General features: G+C 32.1%; 2 protein-coding genes across 3 annotated transcripts; one reads left to right on the top strand and one right to left on the bottom strand.

The window, feature by feature from the left end:
• Positions 1-790: 790 nt before the first annotated feature.
• On the bottom strand, positions 791-4,986 carry LOC110660586 (serine acetyltransferase 4). 2 transcript variants are annotated; one of them, XM_021818935.2, is made up of 10 exons: positions 4,527-4,986; positions 3,703-3,900; positions 3,531-3,590; positions 3,232-3,327; positions 3,093-3,117; positions 2,627-2,721; positions 2,007-2,173; positions 1,809-1,882; positions 1,257-1,316; positions 791-1,141 (listed from the first exon to the last, which is right to left on the bottom strand). In XM_021818935.2, the coding sequence occupies exons 1-10, from the start codon at positions 4,770-4,772 to the stop codon at positions 1,104-1,106; spliced, it is 1,059 nt and encodes a 352-aa protein (XP_021674627.1). In that variant the 5' UTR covers positions 4,773-4,986; the 3' UTR covers positions 791-1,103. The 2 variants fall into 2 exon arrangements, with proteins under 2 accessions (XP_021674627.1, XP_021674636.1); XM_021818944.2 differs by lacking the exon at positions 1,257-1,316 and having other exon boundaries at positions 4,527-4,980.
• Positions 4,987-10,058: 5,072 nt separating this feature from the next.
• On the top strand, positions 10,059-15,443 carry LOC110660580 (isocitrate dehydrogenase [NAD] regulatory subunit 3, mitochondrial). Its single transcript, XM_021818926.2, has 4 exons — positions 10,059-11,378; positions 11,673-11,912; positions 13,317-13,395; positions 14,775-15,443. Exons 1-4 carry the CDS (start codon positions 10,854-10,856, stop codon positions 15,047-15,049), a joined length of 1,119 nt encoding a protein of 372 aa, XP_021674618.2. The 5' UTR covers positions 10,059-10,853; the 3' UTR covers positions 15,050-15,443.
• Positions 15,444-17,383: the final 1,940 nt, after the last annotated feature.

Raw genomic sequence — 17,383 nt, forward strand, 5'->3', positions numbered from 1 at the left:
GTGAAAGAGTTTCTTGCATTATTTTTTTAAAAAAAAAAAGTATTCTGGGGTTTTTTGACAGGTGCAACATCTTCATCAGGCTTTTCAGGGCTTTAAATTTTCAGCAGTCCCTCATTCAGCAAATGAAGCGGCTCATAAATTGGCCAGGTTTTATAGAATAGCCTTTTGTAGTTTTAATTGAATGAAGATGATTTCTTCTAGTTCGTGTTAATATATTCTCAGATTTTCATCCTGAAAAAATATACTATTTAGAAAAACTATAATAAAGAAAACAAGGGTACATTTATTGGATGATGAGTCTAATATCCCATATCAATTGAAAAAAAGGAAAGGCAAAAAATGTCTGCCTTTAGAAACACAGCAAGGCCAATTGGCAATCTGGGTATTTCATTATAACTTGATCCTACTCCATTCCAAAGAAGTAAGAACCTCATTTAGCATGTTTACAACGGATCATGGTGTGCAGACTGTCGATTTAGTTCTGAACAGAACCGAATTGATAAAATCGAAAATTGAAAATAAAAAATTTTAAAAATTAAACCAAACCGATTATTAAAAGAAAATCAAATTGAACCAAACTGATAAATATTGACTCGATTTTAAACCGATCAAACTGAATTTTGTAAAATTTCATATTTTTAACATTAAATCTCAATAACAAAAACGTAAAAAAAAAACTCAGAAATCAAAACTAAAAAATCTTAGGGTTTCCTTGATATATATATATATTAGTAATTTCGATTCGGTTCAGTTTTTTTGATTTTTTATGAAAATAACTGAATCAAACTAATTAATCAAAATTATCAAATTTATAAACCGAACCGACCCGATTGAATTTTAAAACTGAACCGATTAAACTGAATTGACTCAGTTCGGTTTTTCGGTTTAAACAGAAATCTGCTCACTCCCGAGTCAACGGAAACAGGACACAAAACCCAGGTTCTTCATCCTGAACAGTGGGCAAAAATTTGAGCCCCAACATCTCAGCTTATATTTCACTACTGCTACTACAAGAGATCACCCATTACAACTATCATGAATTTATCTTCAGTTATTTTGTAAAATAACATCCCCACTAGAGAACTTGCACTGCCAGAGGTCTCTTAAGTCTCTTCATCATTTTTCCCCTGATCCAGAGCCGCTGAAACGAAAATTTGTATGCTTATGTTACATCATCACAAATTTGCTAGTTTCGTTGACAATTTTATTTTTAAGAAACAAATGAAATACAAAAACAAAAGCAAAATGACACTTACCACAGGAATTTCTCTCTCTAAAAGTAATAGCTAGATGTTCAAAGATTTCTTTTGAAGCATCTGCACATTCCAAAATTGTTCATAATAAGAATCTGAAGTCTTCCATCATATTTTAAATGCCAACGCAACCACAAATTCAGGAATGTTAGGCGCACATTTCACCTATTAGATTTCTTTCACAACAGTCATTCACTATCCTAAGAGCAGATTTTTACTACATATTCTGCCATGAGTGGACAATACTGTGCTCTAGATAAAATTGGAATACCTAACCAGGTCCATATTTTTGGCCCAAGCAATCTTCAAACGATTCAATCATCTAATAAGTATTTCTATATGCCTTAATAAATACACTACAAAGGCAAACTTGTTCTCCAATGATGGCAGTGCCAACTTCCAAACATTAAAACATTGAACTAGAAAAAGCGAACAGATGTCTATGTCATAAAAGTTTCTGTGAAATGCTGAGACAAGCACTTCAGTCTCAAAAGCAAATAGTAAAGTCATGTAGAGTAGGAGAAAGTGACACCTGTTCTCAAAAAAATGACGTACCATGCTTCATTGTGAGGGATGGATCTTTCTCATCTACATACCCTATGACCTTTGCAGGTGTTCCTGCCACCATGCTTCAAAACAGCAAAGAAGAAAAAAATCATTAAATAGGAACATCACCCATGTATCATTATAGCAAAACTGATTCCACTAAGCACTGATCATGGAATGTAGAAAAATTAGAAATTGTTGTCTTACCTGTGTGGATCAACATTCTTTAATACAAGAGAACCAGCAGCTATCATAGCCCCTTCACCTATTTTTATATTCCCAAGTATTGTTGAACATGCTCCAATAAGTGCACCATCACCTACTTTTGGATGGCGATTACCTACTTCTTTGCCAGTCCCTCCTAAAGTAACACCCTGCAAAAAATATTTGCAATGAGATACAATCTCAAACAACAAGCTGTTGGAGACCCATGATTAATCCTTTAAAAGTTATATAGGCAGGGTATATTTTTAATATTAAATGAATTACATCGTTTAACCGGTCACTAAGGGTTTTGAATTCGGTATTTTTCAGAGAATGTGTTTTTTAGCAGGAATTTCTGACACTTCCAATTCCCAGCAAAAAATTTATACCACAAATTACCAACCCAATCAATAAAAAAAAAAAAAAGCTTCAAACAATTAGTAAATATGGGAGAAATATAACATTTAACTAATAAGAAAATGGAAAATAAAGTTCTCAGGCAGAGATGAGGTTGCCAACTTAACAAAGCATATGCCAAAGGAAGCTACTTAGTTTTATGTCAAGATGACCAGATTAACCAAGATACTAAACTATGGCAAATGGGAATAATGAGGCTGGCTTACATGCATCATCGATACCCTGTTTCCTACAACAGCAGTTTCACCAATAACCACACCAGTCCCATGATCCAATAATATGCCCTCTCCAATTTTGGCAGCTGCAAACAAATGAAAATGGTAAAAGGACTTATATGACAGTAGGAAGAATCTTTATTATTTGACATTAATAGAAATGCAAAAGGCATCACTCAAGGATAAATTGTTCAAACTTGAACTCATCTCTGTTTTTAATTTATCAGTAACATTTTCTTAGCAATCCCAGCTTAAATATGTTGCCTAAGGGGAACTGCAGCTACTTAGCTGCTTTCTACAATTGGTACAAAAATATGGATCACCTTGCACGTAAAAGATGCCATTCCGATTTGGCCACACTCAGTGACATGTTTATAGACAAGGTTGGAAATTTTGGCATAGAACACATAACATAACCATAAAAAAAAAAAAATAAAAAAAATAAAAAAAAAATTACCTGGATGTATGTCAACTCCAAAAACCTGTGAAAAAAAAAAAAAAGAAATATTATAATGAGATAAAAGAAAACTAGAAACCAAAAACAGCATGGTAATTATAGTAGAATACTCATGAAGATCAGTCAAGTATGAAACTACCTCACTAATTCGACTCTGTAATGCCAAGGCCAATACTTTTCGCCCTTGGTTCCACAAAACATGTGCTACTCGATAGGATTGCAGAGAATGGTAACCCTGAAAAAACAAAGTAACTTGTCAAGTGATGGTCACATTGTCTATTTCTGTTCCAGTACTTTATTAAAGGAAACCCTCGTCCCCAACCCACCCCACCCCACCCCACCCAAAAAAACATTAATTGAAAAGAAGAAAAGAAACTATCACACTATAAGAGTATCTCAGAGCCACTTCTGGTCGCTGAGAGGGAAAAAGGGAAGGACCTTAAGATACAGTAAAGCTGAACAATATGATAAACAAGCAGGATCCCGATCTTTGAATGCCTTGAAAAGGAAACAAAAAAAGCATAAAAGTGAAGATCAGATTCCCTATTGTTGTCGACAAAAACCCTCTAAAAGGAAAGGAATGCATTTTGTGAATTACCAATTAAATTACCTGCACATCTAATCGAATTGAATGCTGAATACCTCTATCATGCATCATTACATAAGAAATTGTATCTAATAATTGAGTTGCCAAGAGAGTAGGATTTTGAAGCCGATTTGCAAGAACAAATGCCAATGCTTGCTCTAAGCAATCGTGGGACAAGATACTGGCGTACAAGAAGCTACTTAGAATTGGTTCTTTTTCTGCCTGCAGGTTTACATGACAACTTCAAATGTATAAGAATTTACTGGGAAAAAAAATATTTCAAAACCTATATTTAAAATACTTCACGTGTTGTCTTTGATCCCCCCCACCCTTCTCTCTCTGTTGTATAATTCCTAAACTTCACATAGACATTTAATAATGCCAGAAATAACATCCAAAAAAGCTTGTATCAATAGATCATGCATCAAGGCTCCATTCGGTTTCAGAAATAATGTGAATACAAACTGAAACATAGACTATTACTAAAATTAATCAAAAGGGCTTTATTTCTTAAATCACGAGTTGAAACTAAACAATTTTAGATATCCAAATCAGATACGAGTTTATACACCAATGTGACAGAACTTTGAATTCGCAAGTTGGTAGTAACGATTGCGAAGTCACATAATTTTCCAATCTATTCAAGCTATCCGACTGCCAGGAAAAAAGTCAGTCTATTGAGATTGAATTGAAACTCAAAAGAAACACTCTTTGTACGGTGCCATGCAAAGAATTTCACATAATCAAATCTCTAACCCTTAAATTCACTGCACAGAAATCCTTTCATGATCGAAACATCAGTAACCCAGTAACCAAAAGTAAAACGAAGAAAAAAACGAAACGGTTACCTCCAACTTGGCCTCTTCTCTCACAGCGTCCCAAATCGGGTCAGCCGATTCGGCAGAAGCCAATACAACAGGGTCGGAGTCGGGCTTGGAAAACCCCATTGCATAAACGGGAAAGACCTTCTCAAATGGGAAAGGTGTAGAATTGGTATCTGGTTCTCCATTTTCTATATCCTCTTTGAAAGATAAGCGTACGAATACCATTTCAGGAAGAGAAGGAGCCCAGCTCTGATCGTTTAAACAAGCCATGAGAAGAAGAACAAGAAGAAGAAGAAGAATAGAAGGTGGGGATTGATTGATATGGAAGAGAAGGATGTGTCATGAAATGAAAAAAGCAAAGAGAGAAACAAGTGGTCCTTGGTAGAGAGGTGAAAGTGAATGCAGCAGCCAGTTCCGTTATGTCGTTAGCTTGAGGGAAAGAAGGTAAGGAAGGTGAGAGAAGGTGATGATATATAGATGTGACTCTTCCCTGTCACTGGTGGCTTTACTTTGCCTATGGCTCACATTCCCACATGCCCTTTTCTACTATTTTACCTTTTTTTCTAAATTTTTTATTATTAAAAATATATTTTAAAAATATGTAAATTACGCTCCACAAAAAATCAATTACAATGAATAAATATTTTTGTTCGGTGAATATTTATAGTTTTATAATTTGTTTTTATTTTCATGAAAATATATTTTATAATATATTTTAAAATTCACTTTTTAAATAAAATATATAAAAATTAATTAAAATATTTATTAATTGTCAATTTGTAAATTTTTTTTAAATGAATTAGTGATATATCTTAATTTTAAATTGTATTAAAAAAATAGTAAAGTAAATAAAAATAAAGAAGCAACGAATCAGCGGTGTTTGTTTTATAAAATATATATATTTCAATTATATAAAATAAAATTTAAATTAATAATAAAATAAACGATATATATATAATGTTCTCATTTTCAAATCTGCTTAATTGTCGCCATGATTTGATAATCATCGTAGCTATGGTCATGTCTTTTTTTTTTTTTTTTTTTTTTTACCAGAGAGAGAATTTCGTGACTTTGTTATAAATTGATGTGGGGAATTGTAGGATGTGGTCCATACGTTAATGACTTCAGTTCCAACATGGATTTTATTTTATTTTATTTTGGCATGAGATATATGCTGAATAAGAAGTGAGAATAGTTTAATTGAGATAAGCAAGTAGGCAATTAATTAGAGGTGGTCGGTTTCAAATTGAAAATGATTCGATCAAAATTAAATTAAAATTAGTCAAAATTGAATTGAGCTTCAAATTGTATCAAAATTACATTTCTACTATTTAGTGTGAGTTCATATTTTTTAGAAATCGTGAATAAGTGATTTGAAATTGGATTAAATCAATAATTTCTAATCGGATCAAATCAATAATTTAAATATAAAATAATTCAATAAATGTCTAACATCGTTTTTAATTCATTTATATATATCAATAATTCTTTATATAATTATTATCTATATTTTTTTAATTCTTAATATTTTTTTAATTTCTCTCAAATTTTTTAAATAATTATTTTTTATACTCCTTTTAATTCATAGTACTCTCATAATTCTCTTACTTTATTACTTTATATGTTCACTAAAATTTTTAATACTATCTTAATTACTCTATTATTATTTTATATCATCAATAAAATTTTCAATGTTCTTTATTTGAATTTTTTTTCTTTTATACTTTTTTAATTATCAACTATCATATAATTTTTTTAAAAATGACAAACAATATAACTAAAAATTTTTATTCTTCTAAATTCAAAAGGGATACATGACATAATTAAGCTCGTGCACCTTTTTTATTTTTTTTAAATTAATTTTATCTCTAATTTTTTAATAAGTTTAAATCTTTACTTATTAAATTTTTCTTAAAAATAAGTTATTTTCTTTTTTTTTCTTATTTTATTTTGATTGAAAGATTTTTAAGAAAAATTAAAATATTTTTACAAATATAATTTAAAATCTAAATCAATAAAATTTTCCTGTAATTTTTTCATCTAAGTCGCTCTTAAACTGCTCCTAAATCGCTCCCAAATCTTCCTTCAAATCGTTTTGAATCGTCATTTTTTAAACTACCCTTTAAATCATTTTAAATTGTGACTCGAACCAAAATTAATGATTCAGGAATTGTCTTCTAAATTGTTCTATGGCAGTTTGATTCAGGTTCATGATTTTATTAAATATGAATAAATAATTTATGAATCGTAACCGATACTCCTTCAACCGTTACCACCCCTACAATAAATACTCTTTTATGGGTGTTAACATCTTTCTCAAGTAAACAAGCTAGTGAAGTTGCCACTTGCTAGTATAGTGATATGTCATAAATTAAGTCCTTAAAACCCAAACAAAAGAAGCCCATGGCCATAACAATCGGAGTCTAACAAAACTTATACCGACTCAAATATGAAGACTCCAACCATTAGAAAAACCCCAACTGAGATAGGTCGTGGATTCGAAACCAGAGACCTAGAAAAGGATGTTGCGATACAAACATAAGCCATTTTCGCTGACATCCATTATCGGAAGGGAAACTAATCTGAAACGCCTTTCTATGGCCCTGCATGGTAGCATCGCCTGATCTAAATATTGTTTGGGAAATTTTTTTTGAAGGGAAATAAAATAAAGAGAGTAAATTAAGGAGGAAAAATAAAAGGGGGTGAAAAATATTTTCCTTCACTTTGTTTGAATGTAAATAAGAAGGAAAATAAGAGGGGAAACTAACTTTTTGAATAATAAAATATCTATTTTTTTCTCTTTAAAATAAATTATTATAAAGATAAAAATATAATTTCATTTATTTATTATTCACTTTCTATCTAATTTATAAAGAAAGTTACTATGGGGCATACATAATATTTTCCTAACTTATTTTTCTCTCTCACTTATTTTCAATCAATCCAAACAAGTGAAGTGGAGAAGTCTTTTATTTTCCACTCTTATTTTCTTCTCTCCCTTATTTTTCACTAATCCAAAATGGTGTAATAGGCCTCTAGTATAAACCCAAAAGCTTTGAACCACCCTACGAGACTTCAACCGAACAAAAAAGCATAGAAACCATGGAACTCAAAAACGCGTAACTCTTGGGAGAAGAGAATTGTAGATAAGAGAGAGAGTCCATGTGAATTCTCAATCTCTTTTAGCTGAAAGGGGAGGCGATGGTCAAAGTACATGTTACTAAAACTTAATCCATCGGAATCTCTCTTTCTTAGTACCAATGGTTGAAGATCCATAATCCAATAGTTCGAAGACACCCTCACCATCTTCAACCCATGGCCAACCACACCCTTAGTAATAGAAGAGAGGTAGCACCACAGATCCTCCAGACAAAGCATTATTTCACAAAGACCCAGATTTATAACTCAAAAATTAAGACCAAAAACACTATTTACAACCCATTCCCTCGGAGGGAGAAAGGGCAAAGAGAAGTCCACCTACCCAAAAAGAGCAAGGAAACTACTGAAATTAGCAAGAGAAGAGGAAATTAGATCTCCGAAGAAAGAAAACAACAAAGTATTTCTCTTTCTAGCAAATCTAGAGAGAAGGTCAACTGTTTAGTAATATGGCCTATGAGTTTGACTAATAATGCTGCTTATACAATCTAGCTAATTTATTATTTTTTCCTAAAAAAGAAAATTAAAACTCTAAAAGCAATATTTTTCTCATAGGTAAGGGAAAGTGTTTTAGTTCATTTAAGCGAAGTTATAGCCAAACACTCAAATCAACTTACCATACAAAACATATTCACTATTTTATTTAACTTTTTATATTAAAAAAAACAATTATCCGTTTTTGGGAAATAAATTACAATGATAAACAAATAAAAAAGAGAAAAAAAAAAACAGAAAAATTTAGCAATGCAATGGATGCGTGTTGATTAAATTAAAGTGTGATTATTTGGCCTGCAGAAAAAATGACGATGATTTTATTATTTACGAAATGTCTAATTATTTCAAGAATTGGTAAATCATATTACAAACAATTAAAAAAAAAAAGATTAAATTATTTTTCATAAAAGCACTAAATCAAGATATGATAATAAAATGGCTTAATTAGGCATGTGATAATATGACCGGCAATTGTTATCGAAATCGATTTAATTCGCACTCTTCTTTGACTCCGTCCTAACTCATAATATTTTGCAAAGCGAAGACTAGAAAAATACTTGCATAATAATATATTATTAAATAAATATTTATTTTTATATATTTAAATATAATTTTAATAAAAAAATAAATATTTTATTAAAATTATATTTAAAATTTATGTTTTAACTTGTAATTTATTTTAAAAAAAATAAATTTATATTATATATATCAAATTAAAAAAAAAATTCGTTTCATTCTGCTCTCTGGTAAGAAAGTCTCCACCCCAATTATGAATTTTTATGTATGAGATAAAAATGAAATAAACAATCTCTGCTCTCGATCCGTCCACAAACTACTTAGGACAAAAAGCAAAATTGACATGCGAGGTCATAGTGCAATGCACGTGCTGACCCTTTCGATGTCTTTCTGCAAGGGCCAGGGTGCTTTTGTACATGGCCATATTTAAGGCCAGAGACGTTCTACATTATTATTATTATCATCTACCTTTCAGAATCATTGTCGCTCAAATTTCCTATAGTATTATATATTGTCGTTTTCTTTAATATGGTACAATGAAAGTGGACAAATTAAAATTGTTTTTGCAATGCAACATTAGAGGATGCGTCCACCCGATGCCGCACTAATACTTCAATTGGACCGAATATTACTCTACTCACTCGTTAATTGGATCAATTTTATGCATCTTTTTGTCTTCATTAGCGTGCCTATTTTATTAAAAGGGGAAATGATAACTTCCATTAAATATAAAATACTTTAAATTAAAGGCAGCAAGAAATATATATATTTTTTTATCGTTGTTAGAAAAAATATGAAATTAGATAAATTGATTTACTATTCAAACCTAAATATTGTAATTTTATTTATTTATATATAAAAAATATAATAATGCTATTTTTAAATTAAGAGATATAATTATCATTGAATTAATTTAATAAATTCTTAATTATCGAATTTTTAATAATTACTTTTATTTTTTTTTAGAATTCATTATTATGACTACTAAAATTCACTGGACTTTTCAGTAAATGGATCGATCAACTTAGATTGGGATTAACAGGCATCAAGTGGGCCAAGTTGGGGTAGACAATAAAGAAAATTTAAGAAATTGGGCCAGGTCTATAAGGTCCAAGTTGAATTTAAGGCAACTGAAGCCCATGAATATATTTATATTGAAAATTAGTTAGATTTTGCTGTTTACACAGATAGAATAGAAGATCATCACCGCCAAAACAAAGCACCGCATTCTTTCTGCAGGCTCGAACACTAGGCTGAATCTTTATACATCTGATGCCCTGTAGGCCTTGTTATGCTAATAGCATTTCTTTCTTTTTGAAAAACAAATCACATATTTCTGAAGTTACGAAGGAGATGTTGTTTAAAATGAAGTTAAGGCCTTGTTTTGCTACACTATTACATTGATTCTTCACTTATTTCCAAAGTTTCTTTTCCCCTAGATTTTGTGCCATCTTCTTCATCCTCATTGTTTCTGTGAATCCCTTAAAGGGTTTCGCACAGGTTGCTAATAAGAATACATTAGGGTAACGTAATAGTAGAGGATCTGATTGATACTTTCTCGAGGTCAACTGGTTCCGAGTTCTTTTCCAGATTCACTGCCCCCAAAATCTTTTGCCAAATGGAACAATCGCACATGACCCAAATGGAACAATCTGGTTGCACACAACTTTTCCTCTGTGCTTTGATTTCAAAATTGAGAAAATGAAGGAGATGGCAATAAGCTGTTGAAACAAAACGATGTTCTTCTTGCGCTCACATCACCCAAATTTGAGTCAGTTTTGTTTTGACTAAAATAATTTTAGATTTGCCATTCTACTTTTAAAAAACCCGAATGATAAAACGGGTTTGGGTCTGGGTACCGTTCCTCGTCAATGGTATGTGTCTAAATCGGCTGCGCCATGCGACAATTACTTTTCTAACTAGGAATATTTGACTACTACACCCAATCAAAACTCAACACGCACGATGCATCTCGACTAAACGCCTTATCCTATTGGCCACCCTCATAATCTTTCAGTAGTCTTAAGTGCACTCGAATACTCACGGTCAAATATTTTGTTACCGATTTTTTTTTTCTTTTTTTCTCCTTTTAGGCTTCTCTGATCGCTCAATCAATCGAAAACCATAAAATCAATCTCAGCGGAAAATACTCCGACCCGGCGAAAAGAGAAAGAACCAAATTCCATGGCCAGAAGATCCATTCCTGTTCTGAAGAAACTCCTCTCCTTATCGCAGAATCCATCGCCATGCTCCAGATTCACTTCTCGCCGATCCGTCACCTATATGCCCCGCCCTGGTGATGGCGCCCCTCGCGCTGTAACCTTAATTCCTGGTGATGGAATTGGGCCTCTGGTGACAGGTGCCGTGGAGCAAGTGATGGAGGCGATGCACGCGCCGGTTTACTTTGAGCGGTATGAGGCGCACGGGGACATGAAGAAGGTTCCGGCGGAGGTGATCGAATCAATTAAGAAGAATAAGGTGTGCTTGAAGGGAGGGCTGGCCACTCCTATGGGCGGAGGTGTTAGTTCATTAAATGTGCAGCTGAGGAAGGAGCTTGATTTGTACGCTTCCCTTGTAAACTGCTTCAATTTGCCTGGATTGCCTACGCGCCACGAGAATGTCGATATTGTTGTGATTAGAGAGAATACTGAGGGAGAATACTCTGGCCTTGAGCATGAGGTTGTTCCTGGAGTCGTTGAAAGCCTTAAGGTACTCTTACCAATAATTTGTTTGTTTCTTTTGTTGGCTTGATTTAATCGTTTTTGAAGTGAATTTGGTATTAATTGTCATAAATTGCTTTTTTTGGTGGTACGTCTTTGTTCTTAGTTCTTAGACTGAATAACTAATATTTTTCTTTTTTTGGTTTTTTAAATTTGCTTTTTTTTATTTTAATTTTTTAAATCCTTTTTAAGAGATAGGCACTGAACTATTAGGCTACTGCTGCAATGGATTTCATTTTATTTATTTATTTATTTTTAAATCTCATTACTACTAATTTGGTAGGTGATAACAAAGTTCTGCTCCGAGCGTATTGCAAAATATGCTTTTGAGTATGCATACCTGAACAACAGGAAGAAGGTGACAGCTGTACACAAAGCTAACATCATGAAGCTTGCGGATGGTTTGTTCTTGGAATCTTGTCGAGAGGTCGCTACAAAATATCCTGGGATCAAATACAATGAAATTATTGTGGACAATTGCTGCATGCAACTTGTTTCAAAGCCGGAGCAGTTTGATGTCATGGTATCGATTATGTATTCAATCAATTGCTACTTATTGATATTTTCTTTTCTGCATTTGTCTCCATGTATTTGCTGGAGCATGTTCAGTGTTAAACTAATGGAACTATATCTTTGGTGGAAAAATCAGATCCTATATTGATGTTACAATTTATTTAAACAATTAATACTCATGCTTTAATAAAAAGAAATTAGGTTATGGAGAAACCGATGAAATTCTAATGTGCTGAAAAGAATAAACTAAAGAACTATATTAATTCTTGAGGATCTTAATCAAGGAACTGTAGAGAATGAGAAATAAATCTTGGGGATTAGGCTTCAGATTCCAGCAATAACTTTCTGGAAAATTGATTAGTTAAACATATTAAAGCTGCCATGCTAGGAAATTTAGGAGCCCAATTTGAAGTAAGGACAAATTGTTTCTATTAGAAACATTTGTAGTCAGTTCTATGATGAGGGAAGTCTGTCACTCCTACTACTGTAAGAGAGTGGATCAATTTGGATATCTCAAGACAATGGATGTTTTCAACTTTTGAAATCTGATCATGGAGAGAGATATCCTTTCTAATGCAGGTGACGACTTTTAATACTTATGACGTGAACATAATTTGCATAGATAGTTCCTGTCATACATTTCACGAGTAAGGTGGTTTTTCTAGCACCATTGGTTAGGAAATCAGAATAACAATGAAAAAAAAAAAGCCAAGAAAATTGCATGTGTAGTGTAGTTTTCAGATTTGGTCATTTTTTTATGAATCTTGTTGGTTGCTTATCTACTTATCAAAAGTGGAAAAAAAAAAAGAGAATTAAAAATAAAAAGAACTTTTCTTTGGAGGATTTGCATATATTAAAAATCTAATTGTGTCTCTATTTGTTGCTTTAGTAAAAAAAAATATAGATTGATCTGAGAATACAATCTATTTGCAGGTCTGGCAATTGTTTGTTTCAGTTGTGCTGTTTTTTTTTTTCTTCTAGAAGTGAAATATCATGCATAAATCTTATATTTGCTCCCCCCAAAAAAAAAAAAAAAAAAAACACATTGACACAGACAGCTTGTAACATACTGCTATCAAAACTGCAATGACTCACTACTGCTCATTAAAATATAATAGAGCATTATTAAAAATCAGAAATATTAGATTAGAGGACTGGAGGATCTAAATTTAACATTGAGAATGTGGTAAAGCATTCAGATGGAATCATAGAAAGTATCAATTGGTTGACATAAGAACCTTTTCTGCTGGGTTGTTCCTGCTTGATATTGCTTTTTGTCTTTGGCTTTAATAGGCTTTAATATTTGGCTTCTGCTTCAAATCCAAATAGATAGTTTCCATGGTTTGAATTAATGAGGTAGTGGGGTGGGAGAACGTGAGTTCTTAGCTGATGAGGATGGTTTTACATTTTGCAGGTGACACCTAATCTTTATGGCAATCTTGTTGCAAATACTGCTGCAGGTATTGCTGGTGGAACAGGAGTCATGCCAGGAGGTAAATCCATGAATATACTTTGTCTTAGATTCTTGTTTCCTTGCATCTTCTGCTGTTTTGGAATAAATGGTGGAAAACTTACAAGAAGTCGGTAATGGGAAGCTATCTTGAATAACATGTATTTCATATAGGGTTTCTTGACTTAATGCTTGATGATGATTCTTGAGGCATCTAAATAAAGCTTAATTTTAGTAAACTTTGATCGGATTCTGTTCTCCTTAAAATTACTTCATGTCTCATTTTAGAATATTCAGATTATCGAATTTTTGAGTTTTGATTAACAAAATAAATTGGCGGGTTTTCATAGCATGTGATTTTACAGTTAATTGAAGCTTGTTATTTGTATTATTGATAATGAGTATCTAAGGCCTTATGGTTTGATCAGTTGGAGGGAAATAAGAATGCATGTCTCTCTCTTTCTCTCTCTTATGTGTTTATATTGAATCTATTACAGGTTTGTATTTTGCTATTGTTCTTGCACTTGATTTTCTTCTGGCTGAAATTGGGAACTTCATTCAATGTATAACTGATGTTGATTCTGTGCATTTGACTTAGAACTGTTCACACTTAGAGGGATTGTGGTTAACCCAAAACCAAATAAAGTTACAAGCAACCTTTTCACTTAAAAAAAAAAAAGGTTTTCTCCTTTAATTTAATGGTTTTGATTTCCAAAATTTGGAAACCAAATAGGGAAGTTTAGGTGAGGTTTTGGTTACCGCCCATGTGACCCAACCCAGTTCCATTGAAAAATGTAAGTGTACAAACGCATGCCTTGATCTTGTTGCTGGAAACAATGTGTATGCCTTGATGAGTGATGAGTCCCAGGAAACTTTTGTCTATGATGGAAGATGAAACGTTTACTCAGCAGCTATCCTTTACTATGGCATCCATTCACCTAACAATTAGACTCTTGCAAACAACTCTATTATGAATTAGTAAAAGTCAACAATTTATTGAAATTAAACATGAGAAGAGGCATAGCAGATTATTGGTCTTAATTCCGAGTAATGTGAGAAGGGCTTCAATCTGGGAAATGGTTGTGGGTGCACTTTAAATATATCAATCCCATCCAATTTCAAGTATACAGTTGTTGAAAAGTCAGTAGTCGATAGAGAACAACACATGTATGCAAGGAAGGAGAGAAAAGACAGATAATGAATGAGACTTTAGAATGTTGTTCACCATCTTCTCTTACAAATGTTCCCTGCACACCCACCCCTCCACCCCCCCCCCCCCCCTCTCTAAACCAAAAAATACTGCATGGTCTGTTTCTAATTCAAATTTCATGAAATTTTGAGAAAAAATTTGCATGGTCTGTTTCTAATTCAAATTTTCATTCAGAATTGCTTAAGAGTGCTAAAAAGTGGGGTGACATGCAGGCAATGTTGGTGCCGATCATGCTATTTTTGAGCAAGGTGCCTCAGCAGGAAATGTGGGCAATGAGAAAATAGTGGAACAGAAGAAAGCAAATCCAGTGGCACTGCTTCTCTCATCTGCTATGATGCTCAGACACCTGCAGTTCCCTTCTTTTGCTGATCGACTAGAAACTGCTGTTAAACGGGTAATTTCAGAGGGCAAGTATCGGACAAAAGACCTAGGAGGACAGAGCAGCACCCAAGAGGTTGTTGATGCAGTCATAGCTGCTCTAGACTGATTGGGTAGATACTCGTTTAGCTGCTGATCTTACTAAATATTTGCCGGTGGACGTGGAAGCTTTATCTTCCCATATTCTTTATTTGATACTTTGATTCCAACATTTCTCTGCTGCCGTCCCTCACCAGTGTGAATTATCCTTTCCTTTTTTATTTAAATAATCTCAATTGAAGATGATAAAATGCCATTGTTAGTCAAGTTAAATACCTGTATAGAGAAGAGGTCATATTCTGTGTTTGCTGCGATTCTCAAGTCCGCTATATTTGAATTTTAGTGAAATCATATTTGAGGGAAGTAGGTCTTGAATATCACTAAACTTCTTACGTCTTTGCAGACCTTGCATGATTAAGAGTTTTGACACCCATGGATGTTTATGAAATTATATTTTTCGTCTACTTGCATGTTTGATTTGAAATTTATTTTTGTCTTTATTTGCGTTGGGATAGGAAATTTATTTTGGAGGTACTCTTAAAGGTTTTATTATTATTATTATTATTATTATTATTATTATTATTAAGTTGTTGAAAAAAAATACTTTTTTAAATATATTGAAAATTGATTTAAAATTAAATTTAATATTGTCATAAAACTTTTAAAATGATAAAATATATTTTTTAAAACAAAATTTTAACACTATTTAAAATAATATTTGTCTAAGAAGTGCTTTTTTTGACATAGAATTTCATTGCTTAGGCTGCTTGAAGGGCAGTTCTCAAATATGATTTAGTGAACTAAATTGAGCTGTGGATGACGAGTTAGAGCCTATGTTTTTGGAGTTACAGTGTAACACTCCTTACTTGATCTATATTGTAGCTGGATAAGGAATATTATATTTTGTGTCAGAGCACCTTATCTTATTTTATTTTATTCATTATTAATTTCGATCTCATTATTAAGTAAATCAAAATATTCAAATGAAAAACTGACGGAATTTCCCTTATTTTATTAAGATTTGTCATGTTTTATCAATCACCTGCTTGAAATACTTTTATATATAATCTCAATTCAATTTTCATCCATTCTATAATATCAAATCATTAAATCATTTCTCATTCACATTCATTTCTATAAAATTTGCATATTTATTCGTATCAAATTTCACTCATATTATACATAGAATTTACAAATTTTATTAATTTATATGATGTACAAATTAATTATACAAATTTCATAATTTACATTACAACTTAATGAATATTTACAATGTACAAAAATAAACTTATATGATCTAACGGACCTACCAAAATATACTGTATGAGTGAGATGACACACTGGATACTAGTGCAGATTCGGACTCCAAAATCCTAGTATGATGTCTACTGGGATTTCTCTTCAGTACCTATGCATAGAAAAATCAACGCGCTAAGCATTTCTGCTTATTGGTACAATAATACAATGAAGATATAATATATAAATAAAAGTAATAATTTCATGGTTGTAGTAATTATAAGGAAAATGCATATTTAATGAAGTATGAAATAGTTTAAAACTAAGTAAGATTTATCCTATCAACTCTTTTTCACCTTACTGATTAATTACATAGTGATTTTGAATATCTCTCTTTTTTTTTTTATCTTTTTCTAGAATTTTTGGAAACATGGATCTTTCTTTTTCTTTATCTTGCTATTCAGTTTCCTTGCTTCATTTCAACACATATTTAATCTTATTAATACTTTTCAATGCCCAAGTAACCTATAACAGATTGACTGGACTGGATAAGCGAGTATCACTAGCACTAGACACATCTGTGTCTCAGGCTGTCATACCATGTAACACATAATATCAACCAGGTATGCAATAGAATGGCTAAAAAGCCATAGTAGCAATTGGGCATAAAGTCATGTACATCATAATGCAACAGAATGGCTAGAAGCCATAATGAACAGAATGGCATAAAAGTCATAATCACATAATGGCATAAAGTCATAGGCAATATTACAAAATAGAACCCTTCTTGGCATGCCAATCTATCCAACCGATACCCACATGTTTAGGCATACATGGGCAATTAGTATTTTTAGATATTCATAAGTCACATAATTTCATCATATGTTCTATTCATGCTTCATAGCATTTTTATTTCAATCATGTTGAGAACATGAGTCCCAAATATATATTCACATTGTAAGATTTTGTCCAGTAATTAATATTACATATGGGCCAAAATCAATTCCTTTAATGTGGCCTAATATTAATTGATATTTATTTTAATTAATACAAATTCTAATTGTATAAGGATTACTCTAATTAAAGTAAATCATAATTCTAATTGTATAAGGATACTTGATGAATGTATCAAATTAAGTCTTAGATATATATATATAAGCTGGTCCTC

The sequence above is a fragment of the Hevea brasiliensis genome, chromosome 16, assembly GCF_030052815.1.
Source record: "Hevea brasiliensis isolate MT/VB/25A 57/8 chromosome 16, ASM3005281v1, whole genome shotgun sequence".
NCBI lineage: Eukaryota > Viridiplantae > Streptophyta > Magnoliopsida > Malpighiales > Euphorbiaceae > Hevea > Hevea brasiliensis.